Raw genomic sequence first — 17,034 nt, 5'->3', positions numbered from 1 at the left:
GATCCCTTGGTACCTCAATCACTTCGAAAAGTGGAAGAGGCACTTTCTGACTTTAATCTTTAAAATCTGCAATGGAAAACCCGTGCCTTTTCCTCACGAAGTGTTAAACTAATTTAGACCATGACTGCGGTAAATGCCGTTTAAATACTTCAGGCTGTGTTAGCTGCATTGCCAGAACCTTACTTGCACTCAAAACAAGAAATCCAGTGTTGCATTTTCCAGAGCACCTAGAAGGTGCAGACCACACCCCAAATGGCGAACACTTTACTTCATCTTTTTATTTCCTCCCCTCACTTTGCCAAGTAGTTCAGTATTTGCATGCCTTACAATGTACAGTATGTACTGTGGTTGATACTCTAGGTGGGTTTATGCATAAAGGCGTCATTCACGAGTGAGGGGTTTCAGTAATACACTCCCCTCGGACACCTCGATACAAACCTCAGCCTCTGTGAGCAGTACCGTATTGTTCAGAACGTAAACGAATCGTAAAGAGTAGGTGAATTAATAGAGCTCGTATTGTTTACCGTGCTGCAGTTACCACTTATATTAACAACCACTAAAGGATAAGAAATATCAATACAGGTGAGACGATTAGAAATGTTAGCCTGCATTTCGATATATGTATAGAGTCTCTGGGATCCTGCTATCTGTCCGGCATGCGTTTATATTCTGCCCATTACGGTTCCTGTGTTATTTCCCGACAGCCCACGCTTGCGCGAGCTTGTCGGAGCTCCGGTTTCTAGGAGACGACGCGGTTTAAACGGGGAGTCGGACTGGGTCAGGCCGGGCAGGGCAGGTCGCTATGCGGGGCGACGGGCCGGGTGCGAGTCGGGCAGGGCAGGTCGCTATGCGGGGCGACGGGCCGGGTGCGAGCCGGGTGGTCTACGATCAGATGCGGGACGTCATCCAGACACAGCAGAGCATCATCCTCGGCCTGAGAGAGAAGGTGAGGTTCAGGGCCGTCTCCGCGAGTGCGGCACCAGTGAAACGGCCGTCCCGACGAGATGCATGTCGGGTCGGTGATTGTATTACGCCTCCGTCGACCTGAAGAAACGAATAGCGCCCACGCTGGTCGTGGCGAATGAAACGGTTTAATTGGACACTAACAGGAGCTTCTGCTGGCATCCACGAGTGTTGGTCAGATGTGGACTTCATCGTGCACTCACCCTGTCGGCATGTGTACGTTTCCAGGCTGGCGGACGTTACAAAGCACTTGTCTGTTTTGTCGCGTTTCCACAGATGGCAGTTCAAGGGAAGTCGATGGTACCGAAAGAGAAATACGAGGAGGTGGCTCTGGAGCTGGAGGTAACTAGGGGCTGGAGCCCTTTCTGTCCTCCATGTAGCCCTGCCAGTTCCGTGTCCCAGGCGGCGTGGTTTTTAAACGGAAACAGAAGCTTCAATACCTGCATGATGCACAAGGTGGGGGAGGAGGCTGGGCTGTGCTCTGCTGCTCTGCCTGGGGCCAGCCCTGCTCCGGACAGCTCTGAGCCCAGCGGCCCGTCCGGACCTGCTCCAGTCTGTGTGCCTGTGCAGTGCCTGGCGATCTCGGAGGACAGTGTACAAGTACACATTGTGGGTCCTGGTTCTGCTGATGCCTACTAACGTGTGTGAGGACACGGGAACTGACCGACTGTCCGCCTTACCTTGTAGAGCGAGAGACAGTGGCGTGTGAGGACACGGGAACTGACCGACTGTCCGCCTTACCTTGTAGAGCGAGAGACAGTGGCGTGTGAGGACACGGGAACTGACCGACTGTCCGCCTTACCTTGTAGAGCGAGAGACAGTGGCGTGTGAGGACACAGGAACTGACCGACTGTCCGCCTTACCTTGTAGAGCGAGAGACAGTGGCGTGTGAGGACACCGGAACTGACCGACTGTCCGCCTTACCTTGTAGAGCGAGAGACAGTGGCGTGTGAGGACACAGGAACTGACCGACTGTCCGCCTTACCTTGTAGAGCGAGAGACAGTGGCGTGTGAGGACACAGGAACTGACCGACTGTCCGCCTTACCTTGTAGAGCGAGAGACAGTGGCGTGTGAGGACACAGGAACTGACCGACTGTCCGCCTTACCTTGTAGAGCGAGAGACAGTGGCGTGTGAGGACACAGGAACTGCTGGCCAGGGAGTCGGAGAAGCTGGACTTCGCTCTGGGCGAGATAGAAGTTCTCTCAAAAAACCTTCAAAGAGAAAAGGAATCTTTTGAAAAAGCGTAAACACTTGTTAACTTTGTCATAATACAAAACATTTATTAGTCCTGCTCTAAACAATAAAATGCACCAAAATAAAACCGATTCCTTCAGTTGACATTAACACTGTACTCTTTAAGTATCTGAAATATATAATCTTGTATCGCACATAATCTGTCTTGCAGGTCCTGTAGCCTTTGTATTCCAAACATTAGGCCAGCTACAGTATGAAGGTTAAACTATGAAAGTGTTAATGAGAGTAAACACCCAATATTTCACTTGCTGTCTACCAGCCTTGCGTTAGACTTGCCTTAACTGTTTACTGGTTTTGTAATGACATTTTATCACATCTTTAACTGATATTTGTGCAAATAATTGTCAGATTTTATCAATTAAACTATTATTTGTAAAGATGCGTAGAGGCTTTTAATGCAAAATCATGAAAAACATACATAAATGTTTTTTTCCATCTTTTTTTCACCCAGGCTTGCCAGTATGAAGAACAGAGCACTGAAAGAGTCAGCAAAAAATGAAAAAATGAAAAGCAAGTGTAGTCGTAAGTTTTCATTTCCTTAAAATCTTTTTAATGTTTGCAGTCAGATGCTTTACAAACAGGAGCCACCATTTACTGAATCTGGAGTTCTCACTTTTCGGCCCAAGGATATTTACCGTTACATGATTTTAGATAGATTACTTAATTCATAGATAATTTATTTAATTAAACATTACATAGAATTTATTTATTTATGTTAAATAAGGTTATATTAATCTTTTAATACTATTTTCATGATGATCTAATAATGTTTTACATCTGAAATATAGAAGAATTCAGACCATCCTAAGGGACACACAAACTCTGCAGCCACTGTAATCTTCTTTCTGGTCAGCTGCCTGTAGATGGAGCTGTCAGCTGCCTGTAGATGGAACTGTCTGCTCTCGGCTGTAGCACTTCCTGATGTTTTAGTCCAAAGCCCTCACATCTCCTAAATGGGTGGGGAATGGCCATTTGATTTTTCCCATTACAAGTGTATTTGAATGGGCGTGAGCCATGTAGTCCATACTAGATACCTGTCATCGTCACTCAGCCAGTACGCAGTCCAGCACGGGCTCTGTATGAGTGGAACAGGACAGGAATGAGTGGCAGCTCGTTACAGAATGGTAGTGCAGAATGCTCCCATGGTCTCCAGCCGTTACTTCTGCCTTCACGTTTATTTGGCCAAATCACCTTTGATTTAAAGGTACAGATATTAATTTCAGAGTTTCTGGGAGAAACTGCCTGGATGATTTTAACAGGAGATGGCAAGGATAAATGCAACAATATTTAATGCTGTAAAAACCATGTAATTCCAAAGATATTTCCTAATATTTTGTTGGTTACACTACTGTTTTTTAGTTATTAAATAATTGGAAACCAGTCTGCTGGCAACTGTGCTTGTTGTTTTTCAGGTCTGTGCAGCAGAGTTAGTGATGTCTGTAGTGCAGGCTATAAAGTTAACTGATGTTTTCCTTTCAGATTTTGAATCCTCTGTTCTAATGCACCAGGCCATTTTGAAAGCAAAAGATGACCAAATCAGCGAACTCCAGAGGAAATTAGAAAAACAAAAAAACACTTTTAAGTAGGTACATTTAATACTCCCTGTATGTATAGGAAGTCAGTTGCCTTTTCCTTTATTAGATTCACGTCACAGTGTGTTACCAGCCAGTTTATTGAGAGAGTTGAAAGCCAGACAAGTAAAGGGCTATTTTTCCTTTGCCCCAAGATTGAGAAAAAACAGCTTTTGTAAAATCAAATTATTGGTCTAAGCATCCCACCTCCTCATCATCAAAGATGATCTGTCCTTATTTCACCCCAGACTAAAAATGGTCTAGACAGAAAAGCAAAGATACTTGCTTGTTACAATTAGAAGAATCAGAGTGAAGTGTTGGTCTACTGTAGGTATTACTTTAGCAAGTGTATGCATTTCCATAGTGAGCATGGTAGCATTCAGGTCCTCCTGGACTTTGATGGCTTTCTGCATGGAGTCTGAAGGCTCCAGGTTCTTACCAGTGACGTGCAGGTAGATTTGATTGGCTGTTATGAATTTGTTTCCTTGTAGTTTGATTCCTGGTTCCACTGAGGAAGGTGGCATGAGTAGAGTGTCTGGTTCTTCTCCCATTGCAGCCAGTTCTAGTAAAGAGACTACAGTGACAGACCCATACACAGAGCCTACTACTGAGCCACTGAATGCTCTCATGGGGTTTTGCAATAGCAGGTTCTCTTGCTTGTTTGGGGTTTTGCTTACCCAGTCTTAGTCTTATCTTACTTATTCTATCAGAGTCCAGCTGAGGGACCTTGAGATACAAAAACAGCAAGAAGCCTACATAGCCCGAGAGCTTCTGAAGAAGAGCAGAAGCGGGACCCGTCACCCACAGCCTTGTCCTACATGAGTGTCAAATCTGGAGGACTAACGCTGGGTCGTACAGTCTTCAGGGTCTCCACTACGCCACTAACAGCCCTGGCACTACAGGGCCTGAGCAAAACCTGGACCCACGCTGTGGACCCTAGAAGCAAAGGTCTGTATCTTAGGAGACTGATGACTACTAGTCGAAGTGTTTTTCTTGTTCAATTTAGAATTTCCTTATTCTTAAACCTGTTGACTGTCTCATCAGTAAACACATTCCGCTCATCATCATTGAGAGATTTTGTGGCAGCAAGGAACAAGCTACACAGCCAGTTTGTTGAAGCATGCCTGCCTTCTTTCAAAAATGGATTCTCGTTTCCACTAGCTACTAGCAATCAAGCAGGCTAGATGGGCCAAATGACCGTCTCTCATTTGTAACCTTTATAACACATGAGAACATTTGATGTGTTATAGTTCATTTGAATAATTAATAAGTGCAAAGGAAATGTATTTTTTTACTGTAAACAATGCTTGTGCTGTTGCTTAAACTGTGTATTGTAAGTCAAGTATATAGGCTTTTTGATTACTTGTTTGTTAATAAATGTTAGCATCTCTTCTGTTTTTTAATTCTTAAAACAGAGACATATGTTTACTGAACCTTGCTGAATTGCTACCACATATTCATATATAGTGTGAAGGTATCACATTGCACATATAATAAGATGTAGAGGTGGTTTCATTCAATCTAGGAATTCTGTAAGGGGTTTTCTGAAATTTAGGAATGAGTGTTTAAAAAACATTGCCATAGTTATCCATTAACAGAAAACCAAGTCCTTATTTATAAATGCAGAGCTCAAGAGCTAGATTATTGCTTGGCATTAATGAGTAATCACAGTTAACTCAAAAGAGCTAAAAAAATTAGAATGTTAATCAATCCAAACTCTAGTGTTTTGCAACATTTAGTTATTTTCTGAAGTTTTGTGTTTTATGATCAGTATGACATGTAGAACTCGTTGTAGCTTTAATAGGTTGTAGAGGCATGTATCACCAGGTCTCGAGCAGATCATTTTATCACTGTTTCTCTTAAATCCTTACTATGAAGGAATTGAATTATCTGGGAGAGTTCTGCAAGGGCATTAACTTCATTGTATTTTCTGATGTACTGTCATACAGTCATTTGTCATGTGTCTACACATTCCTGTGATTTTTAAAGAAAGCTACTGAACTTCTTCACAATGAACAGTGTTTGTTCCTCTTGTTTGTTACCTTTCTTAAGTAAAGTAGTTGCTTACAAACATTTTTTTAGAGAATTCCTGGTGACCGTAGGTTGCCACCGTTTTCCTGTGTACAAGGGCAACTGCTACATTCCCTGCAGGCTCCAGGCACATATCACATAGTAGGAGTGGTTTGCATTCTTTCATCCCAGATGAGTTGACTCATCTCCCTTAAAGTTAACCCTTTCGGGACTGGCTTGAAAATAAATAAAAGAGGCACAACTCGGAACATGTAATAGGTTCATTCCATGCTGAAAAAAGAAGAAAGAAAACACAACGTTTCGGCCGTGGAGCCTTCTTCATGTGTGTTCCCAGGTATGTATTTTAGTAACTGTGTCACTTTTATTTAAAACAGGATTAATAAATTACTTTTGTCTCCATGCAGTTTCCACACATTGCTTGTTAATAATAAAAATGATTTTGCGGCTTAATTTAGTTGTTTTACAGCCACCCAAAACCAGTCAATTACACTTGATTCTATGATTGTCCTTTAGCTGTTTGAGAGAGATCTCGAATATTACTGTCACTCAGGGTGGGATGAGTCAGTGTCAAAGGAGCCTGTGTAAACACATTGATCTCTGTGTGAGCCAAAACATACAGACACACTTGGTGGTTGTAAATTGAATGGGTGTATTGTAAAAACAGTAAATACTAAGCTAGAGGAATGCATTTCTTTCAACACAATGAAATATTTTTATTGTGTTTCAAATTAACAGTGGTTGTGAGGATGATTATATTTGCCTAAGCTGTTATCTTTTAACTATATTAAAGGACTTGGCGTTAGGTACCTGGCGTTACTGCCTGTAATGTATTTGCCTCATTCCTGTCTCTGTCTTGTCATTAATGTTTGATTTACAAAACATTTAACAAATGTTTCGGTATATCAAAATGGTCTTTAATTCAGTTGTTTTTTAGTGAGTGCAATATCAATGTTTTTTGTCTGTAAACCACGGGGAGAGACAGGGATTCAACATGAAGGTTTTGGTCCATGCCTGGAGCGGTCTGTTTGCAGGCGAGAGGCAGTCTCTCTAATGAGCCAGACATTTTGTTCTCCTTCTCTCCAGCAACAGCACTGTTTTAAATTTAGCACAGCCCTGTGACTCTCCTGGCTTGGCATATCAGATTCCTCTCGGATGCTTCTGTCCAGATTGGTTTAGCACCTGCTGCTAACTATAACTAAGTTTGAACCATACAGACTGGATGCTGACTGTGATACCACATAAGTGTCCAAGAACATCAGGCAGAAGACAATCTGAATTAAAGAGTTCTGATCAGCCATCCCTTGATCAGGAAACTGCCTGTCTCTTCATGTAAAAGCTGTAAAGGTACTTTAAATTGAGGCTAATTTCTCCCTGCTTTTCACTGAAATGGACTTCTTGATCTGCAGCAAGAATGAGATTCAATAGCACTGGACAGCGCCTGTGGATTCTGCTGGGTTTTCGACCCACGTGATCCAGTCTACTATACCTGAAGGTAACACTAGATTCAGTTCTCAAATTTTAAAGCTTTCACTTGACACAGCATGCTCAAGCCCATTCACTGCAGGTGATATTGTGGCAATAAAAGACCAGAATGCCGTACTAGGCTAACGAACTTGATCTTGGATTCACTTAAAATGATATTTCTCAGGACTGTTTACTGCCGTAGAGCCCTTTTTCTTGCTTTAAATTTAAAAGCAAGTAAATATGAATGGTGCATCTAAAGGAGAATGGTGTTACTTGTTATACAGACTGGATGCTGACTATGTGGATTCTGAATGGGTTATTCATGTATGGTAACATTACATGCAGTTTAGATAAAATAATCAAGCATTGTAATTAAGTAAATTACATAAGTAAATCTGTTTAATAGTCACTTAAATACTGCCCGCAAGACATTAGTAACAGTCTGCTAAGGTTCAAAAGTGTAATCTTGATATTTGAGGTGAACTAAGCTTAATTATGAAGCAGTACTGTATTTTGAGAAGTATATTTACGATATAACTTGAGTTCTGTAACAAAATTCACTACAGTTCAATTGAAAAAATAATAATAATTTCAATGAGCAATAATCATTTTTATAAAATATGAAATCAAATTGGTTATTTCCTATCATCGATAAACTGTTAATGATTGTCTTTAGGAAAATGGACTAAAGTAAAATCCCAGGCTCACTCCAACAAAGACACTGTAAATCCAAGCTGTCTACAGACAAGCTGGGACTTTTACTGGAATGGAGTTTGTCAAAGGTGATGGGGATCAGCAGGCAGGGGTTCCAGTGTCCGCCCAAAGCCCTGAGCCCCGCGGCCCTCTTCCTACTGAACGCTGTTCACCTGCACACTCACTGCTGGACACGTAGACAGAAGGTCAGCTTCTTCCAAAATACTGAGGGAGGGGAAAATGGATACTATCTGACTTGTTTGCATTGAAGAGGAATCCTTCAAAATGAACCAAATTTATACGTTTTTTTCAAAGTAATGGTAGGAAAATTAGTTGTTTTAAATTCACTTCCCTAAAATAAACCCTTCTATACCCACCAAATGTTGATACACTAATACTTGCTGTTGATAAACTCCTATAGTTATTTCTGCTGTCTTTCGTACACATCTGTCATAATAAAACAGGGAGGACTATAAAACTGGCATCTCCAGTTGTATTTGTGTTATAATTTTATTGTATAGATTTGTTTAGACATTTTACTACTTTCCAGTTACAGTATATAGTCCACTTTCCCTCTTCTAGCTAAGTAATGGCATGCACAGATACATTTAATAATTATTTGACAGGCCATTTTGCTGTCCTATTTTTCAATATATTACAGTGACACCAAATCCTATTCCATCAAATCAGGCTTTAATTTTAATGCATGTGGGCATTGAACAGCTAAACACCTCTGTGAGGAGCTCTACAGCTGTAAGGACAGGAAGAAGTGTGACTTGTTTTGCCAAAACCAGTCTCTTCCAGGTTGACACTGACAATCTCAAAGTGAATTTTAAAATTCATTGTCTTTATTTGTGAAATTGCTGCATTTGGTCAAGAGAGTAGTTCTGGGAGATGATGTGACAGGCAGTGTGCTGGACAGAAGAGATCTCAGGCTGTATCACTCTGGGTGACTCACTGTAGGTGAACAGCACAGTGCCTGTCCTAGGGCATGGTCCTTTGAGACCCGGAATTTGTCAAATAATTTAACATTTGTAAGATGTTGGCAAAAAGCATAATGGTAATTACACAGCAGACTGTTATAAGAGGGTGGTGTTGGGAGCAGTAAGGTATACTCACCATCAGCCTGACATATTAGCCACACAGATAGAAAACACAGCAACACCTCCAACTGCAAATTCCACATGTGTCTCTTGACAGTAGCTTCCTGTTTTCCAGCGGCCCCTGCTTATACTCTTTGGAAAGCCTCTGGTCAGTCGGGGGTTAGCAGCTGGAAGGAGGGTCGTGGCTACAGCTGTGTCTGAGGTTCAGGGCCAGAATGCTGTAACAGTGATCCAGACAACAGGCTCAGCAGGAGTTCCCCTCTTGAAATCTGACAAAAGCTGCAAATATTGCAAAACAAAATTCTTTGCCAAGATTTTAATCCCCGTTAGTGGATAATACTAGTCAGGATTTTGCCATCTGGACATGAGAGAATGTTGTGGGTGAGGCTCCTCTGTGACCAGCCCTCAGAGCGGGTGGTCCTTGCCGGCCCGGGTTGAGGAGCTGTACTGTGGTTTGGGTGGACAGGGTTCACCTTACATTTGCTATTACATTGAAGCTGCCTTGTACATAAGAACATGAATCTGCTTCATGCATTGCCAGGTGTGCTCTACTAATTTAGGAAATATAAAAGAGCTCATTGCAGATGTATACTTATTATAAAATACTAGGGACTACCAGCCAGGTGAACAAACTGTCTCCCAAAAAAGCAATAATTTACTATTAGGTATCGAAGTAAATACCTTTCTGGTTAATAAGAAATTGGAGGGGGCAATATTAGAGGTAATGTATTACATTACATTGTTAATATTTACAGATTACAAAGATCACCATCAACTGAATACTTTAAAAGGTTTGCCCCCAATTTTATGTTCATTTTAAAATCCCTTACACAAGTAATTTGAATAATGGGACTACAGTGAAGAAAAATGAATAGTATAATGTTCTCTGGTCTCTCTATGAATATATTTTTATCAAACTTTCAGCCAGGCTTTCTTGCCATGATGTGGCAAAAAACACATCAGGGCACTGAAATATCTGTAAGGTAATACCAGGCTTACATCTTTCTTTTCTCATTTGTTTTCACAGGTCAAAGTCGTGCTCCTGTGCCCCATAGCAGGAGAAAACACTCGCAAGTTTGCCTAAATGCCTGTTTTATCGGCTTTATTCAGATCAGTATGACAAAAAAAACATGTCTTCTGAAGAAGAAAACCTCCATGTTCTTAGGAGAACAAATGGAGACCCCAGCTTTCAAAATCACGATGAAAATATGACCGAGTTGTTCTTATGCGATGCAGTGCGCAATAGAAGCAAACAGCACTCTATTACAGAAAGGACTTCACTCTGCGATATTTTTGGTGATGACAGCGACGCCCCTGTGTTTTTAAGTAGCAACATGTCCAGTAAGAGAGACTCCGCCGAAGGCTCGAAGATCGACGATGCAGTCTGCGACTCCTCGGGCTCGTACCATACGGCCTTGTGCTCGGAGGCTGCAGAGCCTTCAAGCGACTCGAGCGAGAACTTCGAGGATTCCAAAGAGGACCTGTCGCCCGAGCAAACGGACTCGGAGCACGGGGTCGCCCCCGAAAGCCACATCTCACAGCGCGGGCACGCGGCCAAGAAGATCGCGCTCACGGCCGGAGTTAATCGCCCCACAGTAATGCCCCGTAGCCCCGGACAGCTGGCCACGCAGGACAGCAGTGAAGTACAGAACACAGGTCCGATTCCTGAGCCAGAGTGGCGGAAAGAGGGTGAAATGAGTGTGGCAGTAGGGGGACACCCCTCTCTGAGAGTGGCCTCCACTGAGCCGGTCCTCATTAGCTCAAGGTCCGTCGGCAGACGCAGCGAAAGTGATCCCACTGTGGGGGGGGGCAGCTGCGGCACCACTTGCCAGGAGCAACAGGTTCAGCTGTCACTCACGGCCAAGAATAGAAAAAGGCCTGCGAGTTCCAGCACAGTGCTTACAGACAGAGAGCCCCTGCTGGGAATGCCAGGGCGCTGTTGTTCAGAGTGTCCGTTCAGTCCGCAGCGGCAGAAGCCGAAAGAACAGCCAGGAAGTGCAAGGAAGCAGAGCAGCCACAGTCCGTCCGCGGCAACCCACCAAACCAGAGACTGCGCCAGCGAGGCGTCCAGCATGGGCAGTGAGCTGGATGAAGCAGACAACGAGGTGAAGTGGTTCACCGACCTGGCCTTCAAGAGCTTGTCCAGCCCTCAAGTCGACTACCTTGACATCTACAACTCCAGCTACAGGTCTTCCGCCAACGCGTCGCGGCCCTCGACGGGGGAGAGCTGCGGGGCTAATGTGTGGTCAGCGTACGCTGACCTGCGCGGCTCGTCCAGAACAGATGGCAATGATGTCATTGCGCCAGACAGCAAGGAGCCCGCTGAGAAGTTTGAGATGGGAAATTTTGAATGCGAGGATGTGGCTCTTGAAAGCAAAGATGAGCTAAAAAGAGGCAAAAGGACTGTGCCCAAACGTCAAATCCAGCTCAAGAGACGCGACACCAGCGAGTCGAGAGCAAGTGAGTCCAGCGAAAGCGAATGTAAACCCACGCACAGGAGCTCTGAGAGGCGTACGCAGGACATTCTGCTACGCCAGCATAGCACACCGGCTGCCATTCAAGATGGGTATCACAAAACCGAGGATGTTACGATCCGACAGGACAACAAAAAGAAACTGCAGAAGTCTGTCTCACTGGATGAGACGTCTAGTAAAACTAAATTTGCATCTTGCCTCATAAAAAATGTGTTGTCTAAGAAGATGCTGTACGAACACAAACTGAAACAGCTTCAGAGGACTGTTCGGGATGGGCAGCCACCAGTCACGGTTACCGCTTCACCCGGGCGTGACAAAGGTCTGGAACGCTGCAGGGAGACTCCAAAGAACGAAATTTCAGATCTTTGCTTTACTTCAGGGGTCAAGTCAGACTGCAGCCTTTCTTCAGAAGAGCTGTCACTGGAGCCTCTGCTGCCTGGCAAATTGGAGTTAAGCAATCAGAATGTGACTGATACCAGCAACATAATACTTAACACCACGGTGAGTGCAAAAACGCACCAGAAGCCATGTTGCAAATACAGCTTCAATGCTTTTGAGAACTGTGTGGAAGGAGCTGCCAATACGAAAAGCAGCAACGGGAAGCAAGGGAAAAGGTCAGAACTGGTTATACCCTGTGAGAAGAGGAAGGCATGCACAGATGAAGGGATCATGAAAGACGAAGCGGAGCACAATGCCAGCGACAATCCTGGGCAGCAATGGCGTGACTCAGCAAGTTCCAGCACGACAGGCAGGGTGGATGTTATAAGTACCGCTCGACCCACACGCAGCAAGTCAGGAAGGACAGACAAAGAAGAGCAGCATCCTGTGAACACAGAAAAGTGTCAACAGCAGGATCCAAGAGCCATATTTAAGTCTGAAGCCCCAGAGATAACTCTAAAACCCAACACAAACGACAAGGTTCGGACTACCTTGAGAGTTGCCTGTCTGTCTCCCGACAAAGAAACCGGAAAAGTGGGGAATGGAGAGTCATTACGTCCAGTGAGTACACCTGGAGTAGACCAAGAGAAAAACAAAGAAAGTGACCTGGTGGAAACTACCTCACATAATAAAGGAAAAACTCTGATTCACAAGGTGAGAGATGTGAGGAAGCTTGTGAAAAATACTTACAATTTGTCGTTTAAGGCGCCAGCTGCCCCACCTCAAGAAAGTCAGCTGCCAGAGCCAGAAGAAGCCCTCTTCCTGCCTGCTGGTCCACCACCAGTGTTAATAGAGTGCAAATCCATCAGCAGACCAGAAAGCAAGGCAGATGACAGCCACAGTGTTACAAAGAAGGAGGAGAAAACAACATGCGTGTCTCCAGTGGTGCAAACCAGGGAAAACGTTTCTATTTCCGTGAGTCCCAAGACCAGTAAAATCGAGAGCATCTTACTCAAAGACATGCGTAAGACACCTGATAAAACCTCCGTTACAAAGACCACAGGTCTGAGAGAAACGCCTGTGAAGATGCTAGACAGTGATGGAGATAAGAATTCAGAACTGACATTGGGAGGGATTAGGAACCCAGAGCTCAGCGACACAAGCATTGATCCTCCCAGTAGAGAAAGGGAAATATCCACATTGCTCGTCCTGAAAGATGGACCAGAGGAGACACCAGCTGCAGGCTGCCTTCCAAGCAGCAGCAGCCATTCAGTTTCTATGATCTTGAAAGAGAAAGGATTCCAGGCTGACATAGGAGTCTGTGAAACCTCCAGTGAGGACAGTAATTCTGCTCCCAAGCATGTCAACACTCTGGAAGTGCCATTGCAAACATGCGTTCTCAAGAGTACAGGCTTAGAGTCAGGAAGAATGGCGACCCCAGCTGAAGCAGACCTCCCCCTGCCACAGAGTCAAACCCCAGCTGACCTCCTGCCACCAGAGTGTCAGGCTGCAGCATCGGATGCCAGCAAAGAGCAACTGACTGATGAATGCAGCCATAAATCCACACAGGATTCCATCTTGCAGCCAGAAAGTCGCAGCTATGGAGAATTCAGTCAAGATCTTTATGCTTCGGACGACCCTCCTAGTTATGATGAAAGGGAGAGTTTCAGCCGTCTTCTTGCAACAGATCTGCCACCCGGGAAGCCAGACAAGTATTGCCCTGCTCCTCCCAAGTGTTCATGTTCTGTTGCAACACAGAAAAGTCCAGCTCCACTGCCGAGTCCCCCAGCCCCCTCTCCTGCTAGTGCCTGGTGCGACAGTGAAACACCAGAATCCCAGCAGGCGATGACATCCCAAACGCAAAGAACAGACACAAGTGCTCTGAATCACCCGGCGTTTCCTCTCCAGGCGGGGCAGATGAAGTCTGTGCCTCCAGCTCCACTTCACCCTCCTTCAGCTGCCTCTTTCTTTCCAGTGCAACTGGAGTCTGAAGAGAGGCGGGCGAGTCAGAGGCCAGGCCACAGCGTGACCCGTCATAAATCGCCACAGTCTTCGCATCCCGCCGGTGGAAGTCCTCTCCACCAGCCCCCGAAAACGGCCCAGGAGACAAGGCAGCAACTCCTGTGCAGCCCCAGGGGCTTCCTGTCTCCATTCGCTGCCGAGTGTGGGAGTGAAGGCCTCCCGTATCCTGGGAACGTCGCCAGCTCCGCCGTGCCCTGCTTCCAGTACAATCAGAGTCCGAGAAAAGTGCTGCTCGACCCTGAAACCGGGAAATACTTCTACATTGACATGCCTGTTCAACCACTGCGCAAAATGTTGTACGATCCTGAAACAGGACAGTATGTGGAGGTGCTGATACCCCAGCAAGCTCTGTCGCACAGCGGGGTGTACCAGAACCCAGCCTCCCCTTATTCTTCATTTATGAACCCAGGAATGTACAGCTCACCTTACATGCCTTATTCTGGGCTGCCGATGCCTTCTCACCCAGCTTTGCCGCCAGGTCACCCTGACCTGCCGGGCAGCACCCCACATGGCAGTGCAGCCAGCCAGAACCTGAAGCCAGAGGTGCCGAGCAACCAGCCCACAGAGCAGAACTACCTGGAGAGCATGTACTACATTCCCACAGGAATGACCGCAAGCCCCAACCCTTCACTGCCAGAACTGCACCTGAAACGTCCTCCTAGCTCTTCAGGTGGTATAAGAAGATCCTGAAATGTATTGTCAGTAGAAGTGCACAGCATTGAAGAATAGGTGGGCTTCAAAGTTTGTCCATCTTGGTCCCAAGTGTGAGTTTTACTGTTTTGTTTCATTTTAAATATAACTTATACATTTATAATTTTTGTATAAATTTCTTGCTGTAGACTATTTCTGAATACATCTGGGTTGGCTTGTCAAATCCTGTATTACTGCGATCACAAAGCTGCATACGGAGCTCAAGAGCTCAAGGCATCAGGTATTATTTCAGAATCAGGAAATAACGGTAGTTGCTTATTAAGAAAAATATTAGCAAAAAAACATTTTACAAGACAAATTAAAGAATTTACAGATTTAATAGTTGGTTTATGACCTCATTTCCAAACTGTGGAAAAGAACAGGGTCCAGATTCAGATCTAAGCATGGCTGAGCATGTAGCAGTTACATGATAGTTTTAATGTTGATCTTTTGCTCAGACGTTACAGTGTGTCCTTTTTTGAATAGGTAATCCTCAGCAAGTGATAATGTGATAAAAACCATCAATAGGCAATAGCATTTTACTAATAAATGAAAAAGGAGTTTCTTTTCAGAAATGCTGGCCATTCTACCAAAAAAAAACACTACTATTAATAGATCATAAGAACTGTATTACTGATAACACAACAAAAGGATTTCCCCACTGTACAGTACCTATCTCATTTCTCTGTACTTACTTTCTGATATTTCATAGATTGTGCTAGTCGGGGACTGTGTGGTCTTTTGGCAGAGGAAAAGAGACCGTTGTTATCCTGAACAAGTTACCAGGCATTCTAGTGCTGCATTCTTCACACGAGCTATAAAAGCAGAGTCTTCTTGGAAACGTCTCAGCAGCGGGGGCTAGCGGTGAATAATTCACCCCCAAGCCTGTAAGGGTCAGAGAGCTCAGCTCGAGCGCACTGTCCTCAGAGACAGCTGAGGCCTGGCAGGGGGAGTCAGTGAAAGGGCTGTGTTACTTTCACAGCTCGGTGACAGAAAATGCCAGTTGGGGGTTGAAGTCTGTTCCAGGCTTCCAGTCCAGTACAGTTGGGACAAACTGCCTCTTTCAAATCAGTTATATACTCAGTTTGACCTCTGGTAGGGCTTTGTTAATCTCTCAAAATGTTATTATTTCTTGATCTGTAGGTATCTGTTGCTTTGTTGTGTTTTACGGAGCTTGTTCTGTTCTGTTTGACTTCATCATTAGCAGAATGTCTGGACTGAAAGTCAGAGAGTGAAAGCATTTGTGAACACGTTAGTGTTGAAAAAAGTGTTTGAAGGGTTCAGTCATGTGGGAGAGTGTTTAAAATGCTGTAGCAGTCGCTGCCCTTACGACTGTCATTAATGGGGTCACTATGTGAAAGCTGTTGGAACTCAATTCACAAAGCAGCTGTTCCTTTTCAAGTAATTTCTAACCTAATGAAAAACCTCTCCAGATTGCAGCATCAATGTGCATTGGATTAGACTGTATCTTTCTCTTTCACATTATTTAGTTCAGATGTGGTTTAAAAACATGTCCCGCTGTAGACAGTGCTACAATGACAGAACATTTGTGCTGATCAGCACGTCTGTAATGGTCCTTTCTTACTGCAACAGCGAAGGCGTTCGCACTCATAAAGACCACCTGCACTGTTCCGCAGCTCTTTCAGCTGTAACCTCGTAGGCATTTCAATTCTTCTTCGGGTGCAGTAGACAAGACCTCGAATCGAGGGCCGTGCGGTCACGTCGAATGTATGAATCAGAATGGATAGGGTACAGGACTGGGCACTCTGGGAACACTGGGGGGTTGAAGAACAAGGGATGTGGGATGGGCCACACCACAGTGAAACCTTCCACACTCCCTTGCCAAAGTATTCGGAGCCTGACATGACACCACCAGCGTAGTGGTGTGTGGAATTGCACTGTCCCTTCCACTCCCACCTGCGCTGGCGGACCCAGAGCGGGGCTGGTCGGGCTGGAGAGGGCAGCTGCCTCCTGCTCCCCAGCCCGAGCACACAGGGCCTCCCGGCTGGGTGACTGGGATCTCCAGAGAAGAAATAACCTGCACACGTTGTGACTGAGATGTCATTGACTTTAAGAACAAGTAGAAACGCCATTTTGTTAGGTGTGTTTAGGAAAGTAATACAGAATCCCAAACCAAGTCCGCTCAAATGCTTCATCACATGCTCAGATGCTTACCTTGGTCAGATTCTGATTCACAGACTACAGAGAAGGCACTCGTCCCGGAGCGGAAGGATTGTTAAGTTATTTTTATCTGACAGTAGCAACTGTAAAAGCAGCTTCTCACTGACGCCTGTGTCTCCTGGGGCACCTCTAGTGTACACATGTAATAAAGACACCATATGTGTTTCCTCGACTGTTGTTGGTGTCATTCTTCAAATGGCTGAAGATG

General features: G+C 44.8%; 1 protein-coding gene across 7 annotated transcripts; it reads left to right on the top strand.

Moving 5' to 3' along the window:
• Positions 1–695: 695 nt before the first annotated feature.
• On the top strand, positions 696–16,996 carry LOC148650749 (spermatogenesis-associated protein 24-like). Of its 7 annotated transcripts, XM_088604865.1 has the most exons (9): positions 696–946; positions 1,240–1,305; positions 2,078–2,208; positions 2,671–2,741; positions 3,699–3,801; positions 4,501–6,155; positions 7,228–7,313; positions 7,962–8,184; positions 10,109–16,996. In XM_088604865.1, exon 9 carries the CDS (start codon positions 10,212–10,214, stop codon positions 14,643–14,645), a length of 4,434 nt encoding a protein of 1,477 aa, XP_088460991.1. In that variant the 5' UTR covers positions 696–946; positions 1,240–1,305; positions 2,078–2,208; positions 2,671–2,741; positions 3,699–3,801; positions 4,501–6,155; positions 7,228–7,313; positions 7,962–8,184; positions 10,109–10,211; the 3' UTR covers positions 14,646–16,996. The 7 variants fall into 7 exon arrangements, with proteins under 7 accessions (XP_088460991.1, XP_088460992.1, XP_088460996.1 ...); XM_088604866.1 differs by lacking the exon at positions 7,962–8,184; XM_088604868.1 differs by lacking the exon at positions 7,962–8,184 and having other exon boundaries at positions 700–946; positions 4,501–4,738.
• Positions 16,997–17,034: the final 38 nt, after the last annotated feature.

This window comes from Lepisosteus platostomus, chromosome 13 (assembly GCF_059453375.1).
Source record: "Lepisosteus platostomus isolate fLepPlt1 chromosome 13, fLepPlt1.hap1, whole genome shotgun sequence".
NCBI classification, from domain to species: Eukaryota; Metazoa; Chordata; class Actinopteri; order Semionotiformes; family Lepisosteidae; genus Lepisosteus; species Lepisosteus platostomus.
This window is presented reverse-complemented; position numbering and strand designations above follow the sequence as displayed.